This window comes from Nerophis ophidion, linkage group LG27 (assembly GCF_033978795.1).
Source record: "Nerophis ophidion isolate RoL-2023_Sa linkage group LG27, RoL_Noph_v1.0, whole genome shotgun sequence".
In the NCBI taxonomy this organism is placed as follows: Eukaryota; Metazoa; Chordata; class Actinopteri; order Syngnathiformes; family Syngnathidae; genus Nerophis; species Nerophis ophidion.
The window spans coordinates 23324667-23351442 of NC_084637.1; the positions used below are offsets into that span (position 1 = coordinate 23324667).

Genomic DNA, 26776 nt, shown 5'->3' on the forward strand with positions numbered 1-26776 from the left:
GGTTCAGCGCTTCCAATTATTTATAATTACCCTGCAATAACTTGGGAAAACATACGCGCAGAGCAGGAAACGATGCTGGTTGCCATGGGAACCGCTTTGTATTCTCCACACGATGTATGTTTTTATTGCAGTCAATTGTTGTTAGTTTGGCAGAGGAAGGCGGAACTCTGTTGAGAAATGAGAAGATCTCCCGTCCAAAGGCAAAACCTAGTAACTCACGTCTAGCTGATTTTGAGAAAACAAAGGAAAACCAATCTATCTTGATGCTGTCTTACAAAGATCTACAAAGTCATCAAACGTATAGATGTTTTCTTGAGCTTTCATTTTCTTGCCGATTGAGCCATGGATGGAATCTGCTCTCATGAACGTGTGCCCTTTCTCCAGATATTTTATCACAATCTCGGGTGGGCCCCATTCTGCGTTGGCACATTGGGCAAGAGCCGTGTACAGCGTCCAGTTTTGATTTTGACCTCCACAGTTATCTGCCCAAAAGAGTATGCAAGGGGAAGAATCCAGAACAATACATTTAATGAAGGTGCTTGCAACGTCCTGGGCCAACCTTCCAAATATCCCCTCGTGCCATAATATCACATAATCAGGTTGACCGTCGGCCCCCATTCGTGCAAATGTCTCATTAAAGACAATAAGGCGACTGACAAAGAAGCTCCGATTAGTCCCATGAGATACTAGGTTTTTCTGTTGTATCTACGCGGTTATGTGGTAGTTGCTAGGTCCTGCAATGCGCGTAACAGCTTACTTACGGAACAAATTACAATATCGCATACACTAATGTAAAGCATATCACCTAGGAACTCCAAAATTATTATCAGCTCAGTTTTGACCAAAATGTAGTTACTGGGTTTTGCCTTTGGACGGGAGAGATGGTGAGGGCAAGCAAAGGTGACTGGTCGTGGGTGGATCAAAGTGCAACTTGATTTAGTGTCCTATGCTGCTTTTCGTTAAGCATCTGGCAACCCATTAGAGGCTTTTTGGCTGGTACCCGCCAGACATCAGGGGCCGGTTGGAAGGACGCGTCTGGGCGAGTGTCCCTCGCTTGTCACCCGAGACACAAACAACTTTGGCCATCAAAGGACGAGGACCACGTCTGAGTGAGTGTGCGAAGACGCCAAGCAGGAAGGAAGTTTCTCACCAGGGTGGGGATCCTGGACGCCAGACGGGATGAGCCAGAGAAACTGTGCCAAAGATTTTGACCTAAGGCCAACGCTCCAATTTCTAGTTTTATTGTGGGCAGGCATCAGACTCCTACTTCTCATATTGAACCAGCAGAACGAGGCCACACCCACAAATGTTTAGGAACAAAATCATATTTCTGTTATCATGTTTACCCATCAGCGGTGGCAGAAATAGTCTGTTCCAGGGTCAAATCTGTCTCTAACACTTTGTGAAATGTTCATTTTAGTTCAAATTTGGACTCAAGCCCATCTTAGACTAGCCTAGATTCGTAAAAACAGCAGAGCTCTCTTGTCATATAGACAAGCTAACTGTTGTTTTTTGATGTGTATTCTTAAAAACAGCACATATCATATAAAGCAGGGGTCACCAACGCAGTGCCCGCGGGCACCAGGTCGCCTGTAAGGACCAGATGAGTAGCCCGCTGGCCTGTTCTAAAAAATAGCTCAAATAGCAGCACTTACCAGTGAGCTGCCTTTATTTTTTAAATTTTATTTATTTACTAGCAAGCTGGTCTCGCTTTGCTCGACATTTTTAATTATAAGAGAGACAAAACTCAAATAGAATTTGAAAATCCAAGAAAATATTTTAAAGACTTTGTCTTCACTTGTTTAAATATATATCTATATATATTTTTACTTTGCTTCTTATAACCTTCAGAAAGACAATTTTAGAGAAAAAATACAACCTTAAAAATGATTTTAAGATTTTTAAACACATATACCTTGTTACCTTTTAAATTCCTTCCTCTTCTTTCCTGACAATTTAAATCAATGTTCAAGTAAATTTATTTTTTTATTGTAAAGAATAATAAATACATTTTGATTTAATTCTTCATTTTAGCTTGTTTTTCGACAAAGAATATTTTGTGAAATATTTCTTCAAACTTATTATGATTAAAATTAAAAAAAAAATTATTCTGGCAAATCTAGAAAATCTGTAGAATCAAATTTAAATCTTATTTCAAAGGCTTTTGAATTTATTTTAAAATTTTTGTTCTGGAAAATCTACAATAAATAATCATTTGTCTTTGTTAGAAATATAGCTTGGTCCAATTTGTTATATATTCTAATAAAGTGCAGATTGGGTTTTAACCTATTTAAAACATGTCATCAAAAGCCTAAAATTAATCTTAATTACGAAAAATCACTAATGATGTTCCATAAATTATTTTTTTAATTTTTTCAAAAAGATTCAAATTAGCTAGTTTTTCTCTTCTTTTTTCCTGTTGAATTTTGAAATTTAAAGAGTCGAAATTGAAGATGAACTATATTTCAAAATTACATTTAAATTTTTTTCCTGTTTTCTCCTCTTTTAAACCGTTCAATTAAATGTTTTTTTTCATCATTTATTCTCTACAAAAAACCTTCCGTAAAAGGAAAAAAAAATGTACGACTGAATGACGGACAGAAATACCCTCTTATATATATATATATATATATATATATATATATATATATATATATATATATATATATATATATATATATATTAAAGGCAAATTGAGCAAATTGGCTATTTCTGGCAATTTATTTAAGTGTGTATCAAACTGGTAGCCCTTCGCATTAATCAGTACCCAAGAAGTAGCTCTTGGTTTCAAAAAGATTAGTGACCCCTGATTTAAAGTATCGTTGACTAGTCTTTTTGCCTCAGTGTTCTATAAACAGCAGACTGTTTCTGTCATATAAACAATCTTTGACTAGTGCTTTTGAAGATGCTTCTCAAAAAAGCACAGCAATTTTTTCATATGACTTGTGTTTTTGCGGATTATTCCTAAAAACAGCAGTGCCTTGTCACATTGATGATTTTCTACAAGCGTTTTTGGATGTTATTCTTAAAAACGGCAGAGCACTCTAGTCATACAGATTATCTTTGACTTGTGTTTTTGCAGATTATTCCCAAATACAGCAAAGCACTATTGTCATAAAGACAAGTTTTACCTGTTGTTGTTTTTTAATGTATATTCTTAAAAACAGCATATATTATATAAAGGATCTATTGTTTTTGCCCCAGATTTCTACAAACAGCAGACTATTTCTGTCATTTAGATTATTTTTGACTAGTGCTTTTGAAGATGTTTCAGCACTGCACTTTTTTCATATGACTTGTGTTTTTGCACACAGCAGTGTCTTGTCACATAGATGATTTTCTACGAGCGTTTCCGACAGTTTGTGCAGAATTTTTATGGTTATGCAAACCAATTGTTGCAGCAGCTGTCTGGGTGGATGGTCTTAGATGATCATGGAGGTGCACCTGCTGTATGTGGAGGTCCTGGGCCAGTTGGATTACACTAGGTCTGCGGTTGTGAGGCCGGTTGGATGTACTGCCAAATTCTCTGAAACACCTTTGGAGACAGCTTACGGTAGAGAAATGAACATTCAATTAACGGGCAACAACAGTTCTGATGGAGTTAGAGTCAAGTTATATGCTATTACTTTTACCATAGCAGAAACAAAAACACACTTTTTTTCTGTACTTGTTTTTTTGTTTTTTTTTACTATTTGCATCATGGTCGTTTGGAAAAATACATCCATAAATTAGCCACACCATTTTATAAGCCACGGGGTTATAAACGTAGCGTTTTATCGTCCAGAATTTACCTTTTTGTTTGATGGCAGCCACGTTTTTCAAAGAATGTGTTTGTCAGTCCCCTAAAGGCGCGTCCCAAGTTTTTCTTATTTGACAAAACACCATAAAGTTACTTTGAGTGTTTTTGCGCTGTGTGAAAAATAACAAGTCAATAAAACTTGTGGGTTTCAATAACAGCGCCACCATGTGGTGTGTTTGTCAGAAAAATAATTGCACAAGCAAAACAGCGAGGGTGCATGTTTTGACAAAGTTTCACACTCTTGTGTGCATCATGGAAAGGTTTATTGTGGTTGAGGACACAATGTGCAACAGTGTTGTGTTGCAATCTTATAGAGTTTGACCACAGATATTTATTTCTATGTCCCAAGTTTGTGGTTTAGCCTTCACAGCACAACATTATTATCTTACCTCAAAATTTGCTTCCCATTTACCAAATCCCACATCTCCCGTTAAATAGAATGTTTGATAGTAGGCTATAGTTTCCTCTGAAAAAGGAAATACCAACCAACTCTCCATGATTGCCAACCACGATGTTGGAAACATGGAATTGTTGTAAAAATTTGAAGTTAAGTGTCATGTCTTTGTGTCCCCGCATAGATCTATTGGCCCCCGTTGCCTGGCAACAGAGAGGACTGCATTCAAAGGGGGAAAGAACCACAAGTAAGTCATTAACGCCTAACGACTGATGTGTAAATATTGTCTGCTAGCAATGTACACACTGCCCATTCGTCCATGTGTCTTTTAGTCCACCATTGTGTCGGTCATGGTGGTCTTTTGGAACTTGCTGCCCCAACCTTAGCATAGTTAGCAACACATGCTAACCAGCTAAAGTAAACAGAATCGTCACGACGTGTCATTGCTGGTTTTAAGAGCAGAGGAGCATGTTCGGCAACGCACAATCACAGAGTACTTACAAGCAGACACAGTGTGTAGACAGTTAAGGGAGAACGGAAGCATTTTGGTTTAAAAAGTAAAGATAAAGGTGAAGTTATAACACTAAAACGCCCTCAGGAAGAGGTGCTTTAAGACATGGCTTGCTGGTTAGCGGCTAACGTCCATCCGCCATCGGCAGTGATTTAGCTAATTCTAAATCACTAATCCTTGTCTCCATGGTGACAAATAAAAGAGGCTTCTTACAAGTATCATCCCTGCAGGACAAGGAATAGCTAAACATGCTTCACTACACACGGTAGCTGACCGGCGTCAAAATGTAAACAAATGCCATCTACACCTGACATCCACTGTAATGATACCAAGTACAATAACGTAACTAGTCGATATGTTTTGGCATCACAACATCTTTCGTTTTTTTTTTTTTATTCATATTATGTTTATAAAGTCAGGAAAAACGTCTCTGGAAACATGAGGACTTTGGAATATGACCAATGTATGATCCTGTAACTACTTGTGGTATCATCCAAAACAAATGTAAAGTATCAAACAACGGAAGAATAAGTGATTGTTACATTTTAACAGAAGTTCAGATAGAACATGTTAAAAGAGAAAATAAGCAGATATTAACAGTAAATAAACAAGTAGATTAATAATTTATTTTCTACCACTTGTCCTTAATAATGTTGACAAAATAATAGGTAGAAAAATGGCACAATATGTTACTGCATATGTTAGCAGACTAATTAGGAGTCTTTGTTTGTTTACTCACTACTAAAAGACAAGTTGTCTAGTATGTTCACTATTTTATTTAAGCACAAACTTGCAATAAGAAACATATGTTTGATGTACCCTAAGATTATTTTTGTTAAAATATTGCAAATTTTTATGGCCCCCTTTATTTTAAGTATCGTAAAGTAACGAAAAGTATCGAAATAATTTCGGCACCTGTACCGTTACCAAAATATTGGTATCGGGACAATACTATCGTACATAGTTTACATGTTTAAAAGTGAATATAGAAGAGTGTAGATTTAAACCTTTGTGACTGAACTACTGGAACCCCCGACCTAAGCATAATCAGCAACACATGCTAAAGTCTACAGGTTTTTTATGATTTGCCAGGATTAGGTTTGGAGAACACTACACTGTCAAATCCACACCGTCAGCACACAAAATGTTACTGTAAGTAAGGAAATGCACAATTTTAGTTGACTCAAATTTCTTATTTAGCATTTAGCTAAGTAACAAACCAGATCCTGCCTGGTTCTAATGGACACAGTTAAAATTGAACAAGACCTGACAGGCCCGCCAAGGATCGACCCCGTTACCATGGCCTTATTAGCACCACGCTCTAACTAACTGAGCTAACCTGCCATATGTTGCTCAAAATCACACCTTCAAAAACTAAAAGTCAGTGCATATACTTAACATGTTAAAGAGTTAATACTGAAGAGTGTGGATTTGAACCTTTGTGACTGAACTACTGGAACCCACAACCTGAGCATATTTAGCAACACATGCTAATTGGCCAGAGTTATCAGGTTTTTTAGGGTTCGGTTTGGGATAACACTGCTCTTTCACATCTTAACCTCTGTACACGATATTTAATTGAAAGTAAGTAAAATGCATGCATTTAGTTGAATCAGAGTCCTTCAAATTAATATTTAGCTATGCAACAAACCAGGACTTGTCTGGTTCTTGCGGACATAGCTTATATTTACCAAAATGTGTCTGGCCCGTACGGTGATCGAACCCGCGACCTTGGCGTTATTAGCACCACGCTCTAACCAACTGAGCTAACCGGCCTTATGTGAGCCACTCCATATTTTTTTTAAACTTGCTAACTTTACATGTTTAAGAGCTATAACGGAAGATCGGGGATTGGAACCTTCGTGACAGCACTACTGGAACCCCCAGCCTTATCATAAATAGCAACACATGCTAACCAGCTAAATTTATCAGGGGTTTTTTAGGATTTGTCAGGATTAGGTTTGGGATAAGACTACACTGTCAAATCCACACCCTCAGTACACAATAGTTAATTATAAGTAAGGAAATGTACCATTTTAGTTGACTGAATTTTTGATTTAGCATTTAGCTACGTAACAAAACTGATCTTGTCCGGTTCTAATGGACACATCTAATATTTACCCAGACCTTGCTGGCCCGTACGGCAATTGAACCCGCAATCTCTGCGTTATGAGCACCATGCTCAAACCAACTGAGGTAACTGGCCAGATATTCATTGGAGTCAATTCTTAAAAAACTAGGAGTAAGTGTATATACTTAACATGTTAAAGAGTTAATACTGAAGAGTGTGGATTTGAACCTTTGTGACTGAACTACTGGAACCCACAACCTTAGCATACTTAGCAACACATGCTAACCGGCTAGAGTTATCAGGTTTTTTAGGATTAGCTTTGGGATAACACTGCTCTTTCAAATCTCACCCTCAGTACACGATATTTAATTGAAAGTAAGTAAAATGCATGCATTTAGTTGAATCAGAGTCCTTCAAATTAATATTTAGCTATGCAACAAACCAGGACTTGTCTGGTTCTTATGGACATAGCTAATATTTAACAAAATTTGTCTGGCCCGTACGGGGATCGAACCCACGACCTTGGCGTTATTGGCACCACGCTCTAACCAGCTGAGCTAACCACCCTTACGAAAGCAACCCCATAGTTTTTCAAAACTCGGTAACTTTACATGTTTAAGAGCTATGACGGAATATCGGGGATTGGATACTTTGTGACAGCACTACTGGAAGCCCGAGCCTTATCATAATTAGCAACACATGCTAACCAGCTAAACTTAGCAGGGTTTTTTTTAGGATTTGTCAGGATTAGGTTTGGGATAACACTACACTGTCAAATCCACACCCTCTGTACACAATAAGAAATTATAAGTAAGGAAATGCACCATTTTAGTTGACTCAAATTTATGATTTAGCATTTAGCTACGTAACAAACCGGATCTTGTCCAGTTCGAATGGACACATCTAATATTTAACAAAACCTGGCTGGACCGTACGTCAATCGAACCCACAACCTTGGCGTAATCAGCACCATGCTCAAACCAACTAAGCTAACTGGACAGATTTTCATGGGAATCAAACCTTAAAAAACTAAGAGTCAGTGTATATACTTAACATGTTAAAGAGTTAATACTGAAGAGTGTGGATTTGAACCTTTGTGACTGAACTACTGGAACCCACAACCTTAGCATACTTAGCAACACATGCTAACCGGCTAGAGTTAGCAGGTTTTTTAGGATTAGGTTTGTGATAACACTGCTCTTTCAAATCCTCACCCTCTGTACACGATATTTCATTGTAAGAAAGTAAAGTGAATGCATTTAGTTGAATCAGAGTCCTTCAAATAAGCATTTAGCTATGCAACAAACCAGGACTTGTCTGGTTCTTATGGACATAGCTAATATTTAACAAAATGTGTCTGGCCCGTACGGGGATCGAACCCGCGACCTTAGCGTTATTAGCACCACGCTCTAACCAACTGAGCTAACCGGCCTTACAAAACGAACCCCATATATTTTTTAAACTCGGTAACTTTACATGTGTAAGAGCTATAACGGAAGATCGGGGATTGGAACCTTCGTCACAGCACTACTGGAACCACCAGCCTTATCATAAATAGCAACACATGCTAACCAGCTAACTTAGCAGGGTTTTTTTAGGATTTGTCAGGATTAGGTTTGGGATAACACTACACTGTCAAATCCACACCCTCAGTACACAATAGTTGATTATAAGTAAGGAAATGTACCATTTTAGTTGACTGATTTTTTTATTTAGCATTTAACTATGTAACAAAACGGATTTTGTCCAGTTCTGATGGACACATCTAATATTTAACAAAACCTGTCTGGCTCGCACGGCAATCGAACCCGCAAACTTGGCATTATAAGCACCACGCTCTAACCAACTGAGCTAACTGGCCATATATTCATTGGAGTCAAACCTTAAGAAGCTAAGAGTAAGTGTATATACTTAACATGTTAAAGAGTTATTATTGAAGAGTGTGGATTTGAACCTTTGTGACTGAACTACTGGAACCCACAACCTGAGCATATTTAGCAACACATGCTAATCGCCTACGGTTATCAGGTTTTTTAGGATTAGGTTTGGGATAACACTGCTCTTTCAAATCTCAACCTCAGTACACAAAATTTAATTGAAAGTAAGTAAAATGCATGCTTTTAGTTGAATCAGAGTCTTTCAAATCAATATTTAGCTATGCAACAAACCAGGACTTGTCTGGTTCTTGCGGACATAGCTTATATTTAACAAAATGTGGCTGGCCCGTACGGGGATCGAACCCGCGACCTTAGCGTTATTAGCACCACGCTCTAACCAACTGAGCTAACCGGCCTTACAAAACGAACCCCATATATTTTTTAAACTCGGTAACTTTACATGTGTAAGAGCTATAACGGAAGATCGGGGATTGGAACCTTCGTCACAGCACTACTGGAACCACCAGCCTTATCATAAATAGCAACACATGCTAACCAGCTAACTTAGCAGGGTTTTTTTAGGATTTGTCAGGATTAGGTTTGGGATAACACTACACTGTCAAATCCACACCCTCAGTACACAATAGTTAATTATAAGTAAGGAAATGTACCATTTTAGTTGACTGATTTTTTTATTTAGCATTTAACTATGTAACAAAACGGATTTTGTCCAGTTCTGATGGACACATCTAATATTTAACAAAACCTGTCTGGCTCGCACGGCGATCGAACCCGCAAACTTGGCATTATAAGCACCACGCTCTAACCAACTGAGCTAACTGGCCATATATTCATTGGAGTCAAACCTTAAAAAGCTAAGAGTAAGTGTATATACTTAACATGTTAAAGAGTTATTATTGAAGAGTGTGGATTTGAACCTTTGTGACTGAACTACTGGAACCCACAACCTGAGCATATTTAGCAACACATGCTAATCGCCTACGGTTATCAGGTTTTTTAGGATTAGGTTTGGGATAACACTGCTCTTTCAAATCTCAACCTCAGTACACAAAATTTAATTGAAAGTAAGTAAAATGCATGCTTTTAGTTGAATCAGAGTCTTTCAAATCAATATTTAGCTATGCAACAAACCATGACTTGTCTGGTTCTTGCGGACATAGCTTATATTTAACAAAATGTGTCTGGCCCGTACGGGGATCGAACCCGCGACCTTGGCGTTATTAGCACCACGCTCTAACCAACTGAGCTAACCGGCCTTATGTGAGCTACTCCATATTTTTTTTAAATTCGCTAACTTTACATGTTTAAGAGCTATAACGGAAGATCGGGGATTGGAACCTTCGTGACAGCACTACTGGAACCCCCAGCCTTATAAAAAATAGCATATTTAGGAACACATGCTAACCGGCTAGAGTTATCAGGTTTTTTAGGATTAGCTTTGGGATAACACTGCTCTTTCAAATCTCACCCTCAGTACACGATATTTAATTGAAAGTAAGTAAAATGCATGCATGTAGTTGAATCACAGTCCTTCAAATTAATATTTAGCTATGCAACAAACCAGGACTTGTCTGGTTCTTGCGGACATAGCTTATATTTAACAAAACATGTCTGGCCCGTACGGGGATCAAACCCGTGACTTTGGCGTTATTAGCACCACGCTCTAACCAACTGAGCTAACCAGCCTTATGTGAGCTGCTCCATATTTTTTTTTAATTCGCTAACTTTACATGTTTAAGAGCTATAACGGATGATCGGGGATTGGAACCTTCGTGACAGTACTACTGGAACCCCCAGCCTTATAATAAATAGCAACACATGCTAACCAGCTAAATTTAGCAGGGGTTTTTTAGGATTTGTCAGGATTAGGTTTGGGATAACACTACACTGTCAAATCCACACCCTCAGTACACAATAGTTAATTATAAGTAAGGAAATGTACCATTTTAGTTGACTGAATTGTTGATTTAGCATTTAAGTACGTAACGAACCGCATCTTGTCCAGTTCTAATGGACACATCTAATATGTAACATAACCCGGCAGGCCCGTATGGCGATCGAACCCGCAACCGTGGCGTTGTAACCATCATGCGCTAACCAACCGAGATAACTGGCCATATATTCATTGGAGACAACCCTTAAAAAACTAAGAGTAAGTGTATATATTTAAAACGTTAAAGAGTTAATAATGAAGAGTGTGGATTTGAACCTTTGTGACTGAACTACTGGAACCCACATCCTGCGCATATTTAGTAACACATGCTAATCGGCTAGAGTTATCAGGTTTTTTAGGATTATGTTTGGGATAACACTGCTCTTTCAAATCTCACCCTCAGTATACGATATTTAATTGAAAGTAAGTAAAATACATGCATTTAGTTGAATCAGAGTCCTTCAAATTAATATTTAGCTATGCAACAAATCAGGACTTGTCTGGTTCTTATGGACATAGCGAATATTTAACAAAATATGTCTGGCCCATACGGGGATCGAATCCGCGACCTTGGTGTTATTAGCACCACGCTCTAACCAACTGAGCTAACCGGCCTTACAATTATTCATTCATATTTTTTTAAAACTCGGTAACTTTACATTTTTAAGAGCTATAACGGAAGATCGGGGATTGGAACCTTCGTGACAGCACTATTGGAACCACCAGCCTTATCATAAATAGCAACACATGCTAACCAGCTAAACTTAGCAGGGTTTTTTTAGGATTTGTCAGGATTAGGTTTGGGATAACACTAAACTGTCAAATCCACACCCTCAGTACACAATAGTTAATTATAAGTAAGGAAAAGTACCATTTTAGTTGACTGAATTTTTTGATTTAGCATTTAGCTACGTAACAAACCGGATCTTGTCCAGTTCTAATGGACACATCTAATATTTAATAAAACCCAACTGGCCCGTACGGCGATCGAACCCGCAACCTTGGCATTATTAGCACCATGCGCTAACCAACTGAGCTAACTGGCCAGATATCCTTTGGAGTCAAACCTTAAAAAACTCAGAGTAAGTGTATATACTTAACATGTTAAATAGTTCATATTGAAGTGTGGATTTGAACCTTTGTGACTGAACTACTGGAACCCAAAACCTGAGCATATTTACAAAACATGCTAATCGGCTAGAGTTATCCGTTTTTTTAGGATTAGGTTTGGGATAACACTGCTCTTTCAAATCCTCACCCTCAGCACATGCTATTTAATTGTAAAAATGTAAAATGCATGCATTTAGTTGAATCAGAGTCCTTCAAATTAGCATTTAATTATACAACAAACCAGGACCTGTCTGGTTCTTATGGACGTAGCTAATATTTAACAAAATGTGTCTGGACCGTACGGGGATTTAACCCACAACTTTGGCGTTATTAGCACCACGCTCTAACCAGCTGAGCTAACCGGCCTTATGAAAGCAATCCCATATTTTTTTAAACTTGGTAACTTTACATGTTTAAGAGCTATGACGGAAGATCGGGGATTGGAACCTTTTTGACAGCACTACTGGAACCCCCAGCCTTATCATAAATAGCAACACATGCTAACCAGCTAAATTTAGCAGGAGTTTTTTAGGATTTGTCAGGATTAGGTTTGGGATAACACTACATTGTAAATTCCACACCCTCAGTACACAATATTTAATTATAAGTTAGGAAATGTAACATTTTAGTTGACTGAATTTTTGATTTAGCATTTAGCTATGTAACAAACCGGATCTTGTCCGGTTCTAATGGACACATCTAATATTTACCCAGACCTGGCTGGCCCGTACGGCAATCGAACCCGCAATCTCTGCGTTATGAGCACCATTCTCAAACCAACTGAGCTAACTGGCCAGATATTCATTGGAGTCAATTCTTTAAAAACTAGGAGTAAGTGTATATACTTAACATGTTAAATAGTTAATACTGAAGAGTGTGGATTTGAACCTTTGTGACTGAACTACTGGAACCCACAACCTTAGCATACTTAGCAACACGTGCTAACCGGCTAGAGTTATCAGGTTTTTTAGGATTAGGTTTGGGATAACACTGCTCTTTTAAATCCTCACTGTCAGCACACAATATTTAATTGTAAGAAAGTAAGATGCAAGCAATTAGTTGAATCAGAGTCCTTCAAATTAGAATTTAGCTATGCAACAAACCAGGACTTGTCTGGTTCTTATGGACATAGCTAATATTTAACAAAGTGTGTCTGGCCCATACAGGGATCAAACCCGCAACTTTCGCTTTATTAGCACCACGCTCTAACCAACTGAGCTAACATGCCTTACAGAGGCAACCCCATATTTTTTTTAAAGTCGGTAACTTTACATGTTTAAGACCTATAACGGAAGATCGGGGATTGGAACCTTCGTGACAGCACTATTGGAACCACCAGCCTTATCATAAATAGCAACACATGCTAACCAGCTAAATTTAGCAGGGTTTTTTTAGGATTTGTCAGGATTAGGTTTGGGATAACACTACACTTTCAAATCCACACCCTCAGTACACAATAGTTAATTATAAGTAAGGAATTGTACCATTTTAGTTGACTGAATTTTTGATTTAGTAACAAACCGGATTTTGTCCAGTTCTGATGGACACATCTAATATTTAACAAAACCTGACTGGCTCGCACAGCGATCGAACCCGCAACCTTGGCGTTATTAGCACCATGCTGTAAACAACTGAGCTAACTGGCCAGATATTCATTAGAGTCACACCTTCAAAAACTAAGAGTAAGTGTATATACTTAACATGTTAAAGAGTTAATATTGAAGAGTGTGGATTTGAAGCTTTGTGACTGAACTACTGGAACCCCCGACCTAAGCATAATCAGCAACACATGCTAAAGTCTACAGGTTTTTTATGATTTGTCAGGATTAGGTTTGGAGAACACTACACTGTCAAATGCACACCTTCAGCACACAAAATGTTACTGTAAGTAAGGAAATGCACAATTTTACTTGACTCAAATTTCTTATTTTTTTTTTTAGCTAAGTAACAAACCAGATCCTGCCTGGTTCTAATGGACACAGTTAAAATTGAACAAGACCTGACAGGCCCGCCAAGGATCGACCCCGTTACCATGGCCTTATTAGCACCACGCTCTAACTAACTGAGCTAACCTGCCATATGTTGCTCGAAATCACACCTTCAAAAACTAAAAGTCAGTGCATATACTTAACATGTTAAAGAGTTAACACTGAAGAGTGTGGATTTGAACCTTTGTGACTGAACTACTGGAACCCACAACCTGAGCATATTTAGCAACACATGCTAATTGGCCAGAGTTATCAGGTTTTTTAGGGTTCGGTTTGGGATAACACTGCTCTTTCACATCTTAACCTCTGTACACGATATTTAATTGAAAGTAAGTAAAATGCATGCATTTAGTTGAATCAGAGTCCTTCAAATTAATATTTAGCTATGCAACAAACCAGGACTTGTCTGGTTCTTGCGGACATAGCTTATATTTAACAAAACATGTCTGGCCCGTACGGGGATCGAACCCGCGACCTTGGCGTTATTAGCACCACGCTCTAACCAACTGAGCTAACCGGCCTTATGGGAGCTACTCCATATTTTTTTTAAACTCGCTAACTTTACATGTTTAAGAGCTATAACGGATGATCGGGGATCGGAACCTCCGTGACAGCACTACTGGAACCCCCAGCCTTATCATAAATAGCAACACATGCTAACCAGCTAAATTTAGCAGGGGTTTTTTAGGATTTGTCAGGATTAGGTTTGTCCAGGGTGTACCCCGCCTTCCGCCCGATTGTAGCTGAGATAGGCGCCAGCGCCCCCCGCGACCCCGAAAGGGAATAAGCGGTAGAAAATGGATGGATGGATGGATGGAAGGTTTGGGATAACACTACACTGTCAAATCCACACCCTCAGTACACAATATTTAATTATAAGTAAGGAAATGTACCATTTTAGTTGACTGAATTTTTGATTTAGCATTTAGCTACGTAACAAACCGGATCTTGTCCGGTTCTAATGGACACATCTAATATTTACCCAGAACTGGCTGGCCCGTACGACAATCGAACCCGCAATTTCTGCGTTATGAGCACCATGCTCAAACCAACGGAGCTAACTGGCCAGATATTCATTGGAGTCAATTCTTAAAAAACTAGGAGTAAGTGTATATACTTAACATGTTAAAGAGTTAATACTGAAGAGTGTGGATTTGAACCTTTGTGACTGAACTACTGGAACCCACAACCTTAGCATACTTAGCAACACGTGCTAACCGGCTAGAGTTATCAGGTTTTTTAGGATTAGGTTTGGGATAACACTGCTCTTTCAAATCTCACCCTCAGTACACGATATTTAATTGAAAGTAAGTAAAATGCATGCATTTAGTTGAATCAGAGTCCTTCAAATTAATATTTAGCCATGCAACAAACCAGGACTTGTCTGGTTCTTGCGGACATAGCTTATATTTAACAATATGTGTCTGGCCCGTACGGGGATCGAACCCGCGACCTCGGCGTTATTAGCACCACGCTCTAACCAACTGAGCTAACCGGCCTTATGTGAACTACTCCATATGTTCTTTAATTTATCGCTAACTTAACAATTTTAAGAGCTATAACGGAAGATCGGGGATTGGAACCTTCGTGACAGCACTACTGGAACCCCCAGCCTTATAATAAATAGCAACACATGCTAACCAGCTAAACTTAGCAGGGTTTTTTTAGGATTTGTCAGGATTAGGTTTGGGATAACACTACACTGTCAAATCCACACCCTCAGTACACAATAGTTAATTATAAGTAAGGAATTGTACCATTTTAGTTGACTGAATTTTTGATTTAGTAACAAACCAGATTTTTTCCAGTTCTGATGGACACATCTAATATTTAACAAAACCTGGCTGGCTCGCACGGCGATCGAACCCGCAACCTTGGCGTTATTAGCACCATGCTGTAAACAACTGAGCTAACTGGCCATATATTCATGAGAGTCACACCTTCAAAAACTAAGAGTAAGTGTATATACTTAACATGTTAAAGAGTTAATATTGATGAGTGTGGATTTGAACCTTTGTGACAGAAACACTGGAACCCACAACCTGAGCATATTTAGCAACACATGCTAACCGGCTAGAGTTATCAGTTTTTTTAGGATTAGGTTTGGGATAACACTGCTCTTTCAAATCTCACCCTCAGTACACGATATTTAATTGAAACTAAGTAAATTGCATGCATTTAGTTGAATCAGAGTCCTTCAAATTAATATTTAGTTATGCAATCAAAACAGGACTTGTCTGGTTCTTATGGACACATGTAACATTTAACAAAACTGATCTGGCCAGTACGGGGATCGAACCCATGACCTTGGCATCAATAGCACATCACTCTAACCAACTGAGCTAACCGGCCATATAGTACCAATTTATATGTCGTAAATACTGAAGAGCATGGATTTGAACCTTTGTGACAACTCGTGGACGTGAAAAACCAGATATTGTCTGTTTCTTACGTTCAAAGCTTATATTATTCAAAACTTGACTGGTCTGTACGTGGCTTGGCGTTATTAGTACCACACTCTAACCATCTGCGGTCTCTGGCCACATCATACAGTTTGTTAACATCCAAGAGGAAATGGGAAGACTAAGAGGGGTTGGATAAACATTTACTGTAACATTTCACACCTTCAAAAGCAAAGTACAAAGTGTACAACATTTACATATTTAAAATTAAGTCGAGAAGAAGGTGAATTTTTAGGATTAGGTCTGGGATAACACTGCTCTTTCAAATCCTCACCCTCTTAGTACACAATATTTATTTGTAAGTAAGGAAATGGATTAATTTGGATTAATAATTTGTGACTGAACTACTGCAACCCACAACCTGAGCATATTTAGCAGCGCATGCTAATCAGCTAGAGTTATCAGGTTTTTTAGGATTAAGTTTGGGATAACACTGCTCTTTCAAATCTTGACCACAATACACGATATTTAATTGAAAGTAAGTAAAATGCATGCATTTAGTTGAATCAGAGTCCTTCAAATTAATATTTAGCTATGCAACAAACCAGGACTTGTCTGGTTCTTACAGACACAGATAATATTTAACAAAAATTGTCCAGTCCCTTTGGGAATCGAATCGACCTTGGCATCACTAGCACAATGCTCTAACCAACTGAGCTAACCACCCACACGGCAAATGTTCATAGTAAATACAGAAGAGCATGGATTTCAACCTTTGTGACAGAACTCGTGGACGTGACAAACCAGATCTTGTCTGGTTCTTGCGTTCAAAGCTAATATTATTCAAAACTTGATTGGTCCTTACGTGGCTTGGCGTTATTAGCACCACACTCTAACCATCTGCGGTCTCTGGCCACATCACACAGTTTGGTAACATCCAAAAGAAGATGGCAAGACTAAGAGGGGTTGATAAACCTTTACTGCAACATTTCACACTTTTAAAAGCAAAGTACAAAGTGTACAACATTTAAATATCTAAGATTAAGTAGAGAAGAACGTGAATTTTTAGGTTTAGGTCTGGGATAACTCTAGAGTAATAACGGAAGATCATGGATTGGAACCTTTGTGACAGCACAACTTATAATTAGCAACACATGCTAACCAGCTAAACTTAGCAGGTTTTTTAGTATTTGTCAAGATTAGGTTTGGGATAACACTACACTTTCAAATCCACACCCTCAGTACACAATATTTAATTGTAAGTAAGGAAATGTGCGATTGTAGTTTACTCAAAGTCCTAATTTAGCATTTAACTACGTAAAAAACAGATCTTGTCTGGTTCTAATATTGTAATATCTCACATACAATATTTAACAAAAATGTAAGTACTAATTTATTGAAGTTTTTCGATTACCAGTACGTTCAACTTGAGTGACTCACAATGCAATAAAAATCAGAAGGCATTTTGTTCTTTGTTTTTGTTTATTTTTACAAAAATGTGTGATTTTAGTTGACTCAGAGTCCTCCAAATTAGCATTGAGATGCATAAGAGACCAGTTTTTGTCTGGATTTTATGAACACAGCGAGTATTTAACAAAACTTGGGTGACCCTTACGGGGATTTAATCCACAACCCTAACTGGCTAAAATTAACAGAATTATTAGGACTTGTCAGGATTAGGTTTAGGGTTACATTGCACTGTCAAATCCACACCCTCGGTGTGGATTTGCAATATTTAACAAACAATATTTAATAAACCAGATTATGTCTCGTTCTTATGGACACATCTACTGTAATGTTTATCAGTACACAATTTGTAATTGTAAGTAAGGAAGTGTGTTATTTTCGTTGACTCATAGTCCTCCAAAATTAGCATTTAGCTACGTAACAAACCAGATCTTGTTTGGCGATTATGGACACAGCTAAAATGTATCAAAACTTGACTGGCCTGTACTGGGATCAAACCAGTGACCTTGGCCTTTTTAGCACCACGTTCCAACCAGCCCAATGCTGTCCAGATTCACATTTTTGAAAACTAGGTGAAAAAGCACAAGTACTTTACCACCATCCATTTTCTACCACATGTCTCTTTCAGGGTCACGGACGGTGCTGAAGACTATAGTTAGTGAACTGAATGTCCTGATTTAGCATTTAGTTACGTAACTGGACACAAATTTTACGTAACTTGACTGACCCGTACGGAGATAGAACCCTCGACCATGGCTTCATTAGCACCACACTCTAACCACCTGAGCTAACCAGCCATCTGCTGCCCTGGTTCACATTTTTAGAAACTAGGTAAAAAGCGTACATACTTTAAATGTTTAAAAGTGAATACAGAAGAGCGTGGATTTGAAATTTTGTGACTGAACTACTGGAATCCCCAACCTTAGCGTATTTCGCAAAACATGGCTAGAGTTAACACAGTCTCTGGGATTTGTCAGCATTAGGTTTGGGATAACACTACACAGCCAAATCAGCTAAAGTTAACACTGTCTTTCGAATTTGTCATGATTACACTAAACCAGGGGTGCCCATTACGTCGATCGCGATCGACTGGTCGATCTCGGAGGGTGTGTCAGTCGATCTTAAGCCAGGCATTAAAAAATAGACATAAAAATGAGCAATCATCAATCATACCAAGACTTCACTTTCGTCAGTTGTTTGACATTCTCGGCACCCGAGGATCTTGTGAGATGACGCCGGCTGCTGCAAGCTCATATTTAAGAAAAAAATCACTAATAGGGCGGACGCAGAGAAACACATTTTATTTCTAGAGAATCCGTACCTACTGTCAAAACTCTAAAGACCGACTGCACAGTTCCTGTCTTCACCATAAAAGACCAGTTTCATCCTGCCTGTGCTAACAAAATAAGAGTCTCAGAAAGCTAGCGCGCACAAGCTAGCAAGTTACGGAGTTTGCTGCCAATGTATTTCTCCCCCGCCCTCAGCGACCACTTTCTCACTTGCTTGCCCACCCGCACACTCACTGACGTCACTCACCTGCTGCCAGACATTAAAGGGCCACACACATATGCTACTCTCATAACAAAGTGTTTAAAAACGAGTATGCAAGTTGGACAAATGAGATGCCAAATCCAACCACTTTCATGTGGTATTGGACAGAAAGGAGGACTTTTTTTTTTTCCTCCATTTGAAAATGCGGACGTTATCAGCACCACTGTCTAATTCCAATCAATGCAAGTCATCAGAATCAAATACACCAACTTATATTCTTGTCTTCAGGAAAGAAAGGAATCTATGTGTGTTAAACATGCTTGTATTATCATTAAACACCATTAACTTGTTAACAAAAATGTCTCTTTCATAAATAAATAAATATAAATTATAAATAGGAATGAGGTAGATCTCCTCGACTTGGTAAATTGAAAAGTAGCTCACCTGCAGAAAAAGTGTGAGCGCCCCTGCACTAAACTGTCGAATCCACTCCCTCAGTACGCAATGTTTAACAAATCCGAAAATGTCCTGCTTTAAAAGACATATCTAATGTTTATGAACACTTGCTGGCCCGTATGGGGATTGAACCCATGACCTTGGCGTTATTTGCACCACGCTCTAACCAACTGAGCTAACCGGCCATATTTAGTTTAGGCTACTACTTTGGAAAAACAGGTAATTAATGTACATTCTATACATGTTCAAGATATTCTAACCGGCCATAAATTGTCCAAATTCTCACCTTCAAAAACTAAGAGTAGGTGTTTAAGAATAAATACAGAAGAGTGTGGATTTGAACCTTTGTGACTGAACTGCTGGAACCCATAATCTTAGCATATTTAGCAACACATGCTAACTAGCTAAAGATAGCAGGTCTTTTAGGATTTGTCAGGATAAGTTAGTCAAATCTACACCCTCAGTACAAAATATTTAATTGTAAGTAAGGAAATTCGCAATTTTAGTGAACTCAAAGTTCTGATTTAGCATTTAGCTACATAACAAACAAGATCTTGTCTGTTTTTTATGGACACAAATAATATTTAACTAAACTAGACTGGCCCGTACGGGGTTGGAACCCACGACCTAGGCATTATTAGCACCGCACTCTAACCAACTGGGCAAACAAGCCATAAACATTCCACCATTACATGTTGAAAAACTAAGAGTATGTGTACATACTTTACATGTTTAAAAATGAATACAGTAAGTTGGTGATTTGAACCTTTGAGACTGAACTACTGGAATCCCCAACATTCGCATATTTAGCAACACATGCTAACCAGCTAAAGTAACATGATTTTTTTGGATTTGTCGGATTAAGTTTGTGATAACACTCCACTGTCAAATCCACACGCTCAGTACACAATATTTAATTTTAATTAAGGAAGTTTTCAATTTTTTTCTTGACTCAGACTCCTCCCAACTAGCAATTAATTATTCATTATTGTAATTATCTTGATTTTGACAGTCTGTTGTGGATTTTATTTATCATTGTTGAATGTATTACTTAGTTATCATTTATATAATTGAAGTATTTCAATTACCAGGCCGTTCAACTTGAATGACTCACAATTCAATACAAATTAGAAGGCATTGCTCTTTGTTTTTGTTTGTTTTTACAAAAGTGTCTTCCAGTTTTAAGTATCAGTCAATGTTTACTTATACAGCCCTAAATCACTAGTGTCTCAAAGGGCTGCACAAACCACTACAACATCCTGGGTAGGCCCACATAAGGGCAAGGAAAACTCACACCCAGTGGGACGTCGGTGACAATGATGACTATGAGAACCTTGGAGAGGAGGAAAGCAATGGATGGAAGTATCAGTTTTTGCACCTTTTTTTTTGCTAGATCAGTTCAAATGTAATCAATACCATCCCTTATTAAAGAATATAATATATAATATAATATATATAATATAATAGAATATAATATAATTCTTGTTTTACGCTTTGTCAAAATATAACGCTAATCCATACATGAGTTGTTAGCATTTAATAAATACATTCATTATTGATTATGTGTATGAAGACAAGCCACAATTTTGCTTGCGAAACATGTTTGGCCCATACGGTAATGGAATCTGCGACCTTGCCGTTATTAGCACCACGTTCTAAACCAGTGGGTTGTTTTTTTTTAATTCAAGTACCCCCTAATAAGAGCAAATCATTTTTGGTTGAAAAAAAATAGACAAAGAAGTATAATACAGCATTATGTCATCAGTTTCTGATTTATCAAATTGTATAACAGTGCAAAATATTGCTCATTTGTTGTGGTCTTTCTTGAACTATTTGGAAAATAAGATATAAAAAGAACTAAAAACTTGTTTTTAGTCAAAAAAAAAAGATTTTAAAAAATAACTAAAAACTTGTTTTTAGTTATTTTTATATCTTTTTTCCAAATAGTTCAAGAAAGACCACTACAAATGAGCAATTTTTTGCACTGTTATACAATTTAGTAAATTGTAGTACTTTAGTAAATTGTACAACAGTGCAAAATATTGCTCATTTGTAGTGGTCTTTTTTGAACTATTTGGAAAAAAAGGTTTAAAAATAACTAAAAACTTGTTGAAAAATAAACAAGTGATTCAATTATAAATAAAGATTTCTTCACATAGAAGTAATCATCAACTCAAAGTGCCCTCTTTGGGGATTGTGATAGAAATCCATCTGGATTCATTAACTTAATTGTAAACATTTCTTCACAAAAAAATAAATCTTTAACATCAATATTTATGGGAAATGTCCACAAAAAATCTAGCTGTCAACACTGAATATTGCATTGTTGCATTTATTTTCACAGTTTATGAACTGACATTCATATTTTGTTGAAGTAGTATTCAATAAATATATTTATAAAGGATTTTTGAATTGTTGCTATTTTTCGAATATTTTTGAAAAATCTCACATACCCCTTGGGATACCTTCAAGTACCCTTAGGGGTACGTGTACCCTTATTTGAGAACCACTGATCTATGCAACATTTTGACCAAAGAACCACCATTACATGTTATGTAGACGACAAGGAAGTATTTTACATTTAGAAAAAAAAATCACAATGTGATTCCTTTAACGCGCCCTATAATCCGGTGTGCTTTTTGTATGAAAATACAGTGGGGCAAAAAAGTATTTAGTCAGCCACCGATTGTGCAAGTTCTCCCACTTAAAATTATGACAGAGGTCTGTAATTTTCATCATAGGTACACTTCAACTGTGAGAGACAGAATGCGGGAATCCAGGAATTCACATTGTAGGAATTTTAAAGAATTTATTTGTAAATTATGTTGGAAAATAAGTATTTGGTCAACCATTCAAACCTTTCACTGATGGAAGAAGGTTTTGGCTCAAAATCTCACGATACATGGCCCCAATCATTCTTTCCTTAACACGGATCAATCGTCCTGTCCCTTTAGCAGAAAAACAGCCCCAAAGCATGATGTTTCCACCCCCATGCTTCACAGTAGGTATGGTGTTCTTGGGATGCAACTCAGTATTCTTCTTCCTCCAAACACGACAAGTTGAGTTTATATCAAAATTGATACATGGATGATACAGCAGAGGATTGGGAGAATGTCATGTTGTCAAATGAAACCAAAATAGAACTTTTTGGTATAAACTCAACTCGTCGTGTTTGGAGGGAAGAAGAATACTGAGTTGCATCCCAAGAACACCGAACCTACTGTGAAGCTTGGGGTGGAAATATCATGCTTTGGGGCTGTTTTTCTGCTAAGGGGACAGGACGATTGATCCGTGTTAAGGAAAGAATGAATGGAGCCATGTATTGTGAGATTTTGAGCCAAAACCTCCTTCCATCAGTGAAAGCTTTGAATGGTTGACCAAATAGTTATTTTCCACCATAATTTACAAATAAATTCTTTAAAATTCCTATAATGCAAATTCCTGGATTTTTTTTTCACATTCTGTCTCTCACAGTTGAAGTGTACCTATGATGAAAATTAAAGACCTCTGTCATCATTTTAAGTGGGAGAACTTGCACAATCGGTGGCTGACTAAATATTTTTTCGCCCCACTGTAGACCTGACTAGACCCGCTTATCGGCAGTGCGCTTTATAATCCGGTGCACTTTATAATGCGGTGCGCTTTATAATCCGTGCGCTCTATGGTGCAGAAAATACAGTTTGCCATACTTGTCCAGCCCTAACTTTTATAAAACTTTCTTTACAACGTTCTACGGACGGTATTTAATTTTTTTTTTTTTTTTTACAGTTCTCGGACAGTTAATAATCACAGTTTTAGAATTCTACTTAAAACTGAAGGTTTTACGATCGGGAAAGTTTAACTCTGGAACAGATCATTTCTATTTCCATTATTTCCTTTTAGGCATGACACATTCAAACTGTACGGTACTTAACTTTTACTACAAATTCCTACCAAATTCCCCTGCGAACACACAAGTGTATGTTGTCCGTGTGAGGTGTTAGTTTTAAGTTAAAACTACACAGATGTCTTTTTCAATTCCCACCCCCCACGTCGCTATTTTGGAGGTTGTCAAAGTAGATGGATGACATGCTGGGGAAAAAGACAGCGAGGACTCTTGACACACCTTCAGCTTGTTGCTGAACATACCTTGCAGCAAATGTGGAGGAGGTGGGGAAAAGGGGGTCAAAGGTCTTCACATTGTTTCTATGGACCTTATGTGTGTGTGTGTGTGTGTGTGATATACATGCACCAATGTGCTGTGTTTACGTTCCATCACCCTGTTGAGAAAGGCAAAAACACCACGTTGGCATCACTTTGACGTGAAGATAAATAAATGTGGTGGAGGAAGAGAGGGAACGTCCATTTTATCTTCTTATGTCAGCAGCCTTCTATAGACAACAGTCAGCCTCCATAAACATTTAAATCAGGAGTGTCAAACTTGTTTTCATTGAGGGCCACACCGCTTGTAACAGTAAATAATTAACAAATTTGCCTATGAATTTTGATATTTACATTTTTTTTTATACATAAAGAGTAAAACTAATCTGTGGATTTTACCACTGTTGTTTACAGAAATAAACTGGCAGCTTAGTTACCAGACTTTTACTGTAAAATATATGTTTTTATTATTATTATTATTATTATCCATCCATCCATTTTCTACCGCTTATTCCCTTTTTGTGGTCGTGGGGGGTGCTGGCGCCTATCTCAGCTACAATCGGGCGGAAGGTTGTGTACACCCTGGACAAGTCGCTACCTCATCGCAGGGCCACCACAACCCCGTGACCCCAAAGGGAATAAGCGGTAGAAAAGGGATGGATGGATGGATGGGATGGATTATTGTTATTATTATTATTATTATTAAAACGTATTACTGTAAATAGAAAATTATTTTCATTTTGGCAACTCAGCTGCCATTTTTTTTTTAACCATAATAAAATGCGGTACCATAAAATCATTATCCGTGGATTTTAAAATGTAAAAAAAAAAGAAAAAAACTGACAGCTCAGTCGACAGAATTTTACTGTAAAAAAAAAACAACTAACATTGGTCGTTTTTTTTCAACTTACAGTAATATGCTGTAAAAAAAAACTCCCTAAATGTTACAGTAAATTCTATTGGTCATTTTTATAGAGAACAAATTGATGGATAACTTGCTTCGAAATCATAAGTTAAGCAGATATTTAAGTATTTATTTGGATTTTGACCCCAAAAATATTTGTTGGACACAATTTTTTTTCCCTGTCAAACTAGTAAAAAAGAAACATTTATTGAGAAAATAACAAAGTAAAGGAAGAAAATATAAGGTATTTCATTGACATATTATTTCCAGACTTTTGTGGGCCATACAAAATGTTGTGGAGGGCCAAATCTGGCCCGTAGGCTTTAAGTTAGACACCTGTGATTTAAATGATAGCCTCCCTCTTGTGAGTCACAGCCTGTGGCCTTCAAATTCATCACATACAGCTCAGACAAGTGAACGCTATGATATCCTTATTTAAAATTGATCCTTTTTGTCCTTATTCAATCCAGTATTAAAGTGATTTAAAGATTAGGATGCCTTTACGTGTATATTTTGGCTTTTGATTAAAATGAATTCCCGTGTGTGTTAGCTCCGTGCGCTGGTTTGTGATCACGCTTCAAAATTCCCATATTTTCTAATGGCACCTAAATGCGTCGTTTTAAGCCACGTGATAATATTCTCGTCTCCGATTGGTCAGTTGCCTGGTGCAAGAATGTAAACAGAAAGATGTATGAAAGATGAAGTTTGCGCAGTGAGAGACCAATAAATACAAGGTAGGTGAAAATAAGTCGTCGTTTGTCGATAATTTTATGATTATAGGGAAAATGCATGACATTTAAGTGCACAGGTCCAATTTAAGATGACTTTTCAAGCAAAGTATCCTCCTTTACAGTTGGGGAGATTTGGTGCTCAAAGCTGGATGAAGACATGCTAATAGCATACATGCTAATAGCATACATGCTAATAGCATACATGCTAAACTTTAGACACCAAATGTAATTTTTTATTTAATATTATTTTTTTATTGAAAAACAAACATACATTTATAATTCACACAAGTACAGGCACTTTCAACATTAAGAAAAATATAAAACAAAAGCAAATATTAATCTTAAATGTTAATGAATAATAATAATAAGAATATGAAAAAACAAAAGACAAAAAGGGCCAATGAAAATCATCTTAAATGTTTTTAACAAAGATATCAATTTAAGGGCTTTTGTACTCTTAATCATTCTCCAAGATTTGATTGATAATTGTAAACCATTTAGCCAATTAGAAAATGTAGGCCTTACTTTTATAAATCAAGACACCGATTGTAAGTGTATTTTGTTTACTACTAGGCACCTGACAAAAAATGTAAATGCAAAATATCTTAAAGGCCTACTGAAATTATATTTTCTTATTTAAACGGGGATAGCAGGTACATTCTATGTGTCATACTTGTTCGTTTTGCGATATTGCCATATTTTTGCTGAAAGGATTTAGTAGAGAACGTTGACGATAAAGTTAGTGGGTTAATGACGATGACTTCAGTACACAATATTTGATTGTAAGTAAAGAACTTGGCGATTTTAGTTGACTCAGACTGCTAATTTAGCATTTAGCTACGAAACAACAAACCAAATCTTGTCCGACTCTTATGGACACATTTAATATTTAACAAAATTTGACTGGCCCGTACGGGGATCATACCCGCGACCTTGGCGTTATTAGCAGCACGCTCTAACCAACTGAGCTAACCGGCCATGTGTTCACTAATTCACACCATGGATCTGGACCTGAACATTCGTGACTGCACTACTGGAACCCCCAGTCTTGGCATGATTAGCAACACATGCTTAGTGGCTAAAATTAACAGGATTTTTAGGATTTGTCAGGATTAGGTTTGGGATAACACTACTCTTTCAAATCCACACACACAATATTTATTCTAAGTCAGGAAGTTTGAGTTTTTCGTTGACTCGGACTCCTTCAAATTTGCATTTATTTATTAATAATTGTAATTTTCTTAATTAGCAACACATGCTTACTGGCTAAAATTAACAGGAATTTTTAGGATTTGTCAGGATTAGGTTTGGGATAACACTACTCCTTCAAATCCACACATACAATATTTATTCTAAGTCGGGAAGTTTGAGTTTTTCGTTGACTCAGACTCCTTCGGTTAGCATGTGTTGCTAATCATGCTAAGATTGGGGGTTCCAGTAGTTCAGTCACAAATGTTCAAATCCACATTCATGGTGTGTGT

The 26776-nt window shown here is 37.4% G+C and overlaps 1 protein-coding gene, 11 non-coding genes and 1 pseudogene across 12 annotated transcripts in view; 2 read left to right on the forward strand and 11 right to left on the reverse strand.

The window, feature by feature from the left end:
• Positions 1 to 26776, forward strand: part of LOC133544461 (suppressor of tumorigenicity 14 protein homolog) — a 480364-nt pseudogene that overhangs the window by 261110 nt on the left and 192478 nt on the right.
• The window catches only part of LOC133544042 (semaphorin-3G-like), a 169445-nt gene that overhangs the window by 18761 nt on the left and 123908 nt on the right, over positions 1 to 26776 (forward strand). The window contains exon 3 of the mRNA XM_061889067.1: positions 4378 to 4440. Coding sequence (XP_061745051.1) covers positions 4378 to 4440 — 63 coding nt within the window. The remainder of the gene's footprint in view (positions 1 to 4377; positions 4441 to 26776) is intronic.
• Positions 6407 to 6480, reverse strand: trnai-aau (transfer RNA isoleucine (anticodon AAU)). Its single transcript has one exon. It is a non-coding gene; the product is annotated as a tRNA-Ile (tRNA).
• Positions 7269 to 7342, reverse strand: trnai-aau (transfer RNA isoleucine (anticodon AAU)). The gene has a single exon. It is a non-coding gene; the product is annotated as a tRNA-Ile (tRNA).
• trnai-aau (transfer RNA isoleucine (anticodon AAU)) lies at positions 8134 to 8207 on the reverse strand. The gene has a single exon. It is a non-coding gene; the product is annotated as a tRNA-Ile (tRNA).
• Positions 8995 to 9068, reverse strand: trnai-aau (transfer RNA isoleucine (anticodon AAU)). The gene has a single exon. It is a non-coding gene; the product is annotated as a tRNA-Ile (tRNA).
• trnai-aau (transfer RNA isoleucine (anticodon AAU)) lies at positions 9856 to 9929 on the reverse strand. Its single transcript has one exon. It is a non-coding gene; the product is annotated as a tRNA-Ile (tRNA).
• trnai-aau (transfer RNA isoleucine (anticodon AAU)) lies at positions 10286 to 10359 on the reverse strand. Its single transcript has one exon. It is a non-coding gene; the product is annotated as a tRNA-Ile (tRNA).
• On the reverse strand, positions 11148 to 11221 carry trnai-aau (transfer RNA isoleucine (anticodon AAU)). The gene has a single exon. It is a non-coding gene; the product is annotated as a tRNA-Ile (tRNA).
• On the reverse strand, positions 14152 to 14225 carry trnai-aau (transfer RNA isoleucine (anticodon AAU)). The gene has a single exon. It is a non-coding gene; the product is annotated as a tRNA-Ile (tRNA).
• Positions 15130 to 15203, reverse strand: trnai-aau (transfer RNA isoleucine (anticodon AAU)). The gene has a single exon. It is a non-coding gene; the product is annotated as a tRNA-Ile (tRNA).
• Positions 15983 to 16056, reverse strand: trnan-auu (transfer RNA asparagine (anticodon AUU)). The gene has a single exon. It is a non-coding gene; the product is annotated as a tRNA-Asn (tRNA).
• trnai-aau (transfer RNA isoleucine (anticodon AAU)) lies at positions 19632 to 19705 on the reverse strand. Its single transcript has one exon. It is a non-coding gene; the product is annotated as a tRNA-Ile (tRNA).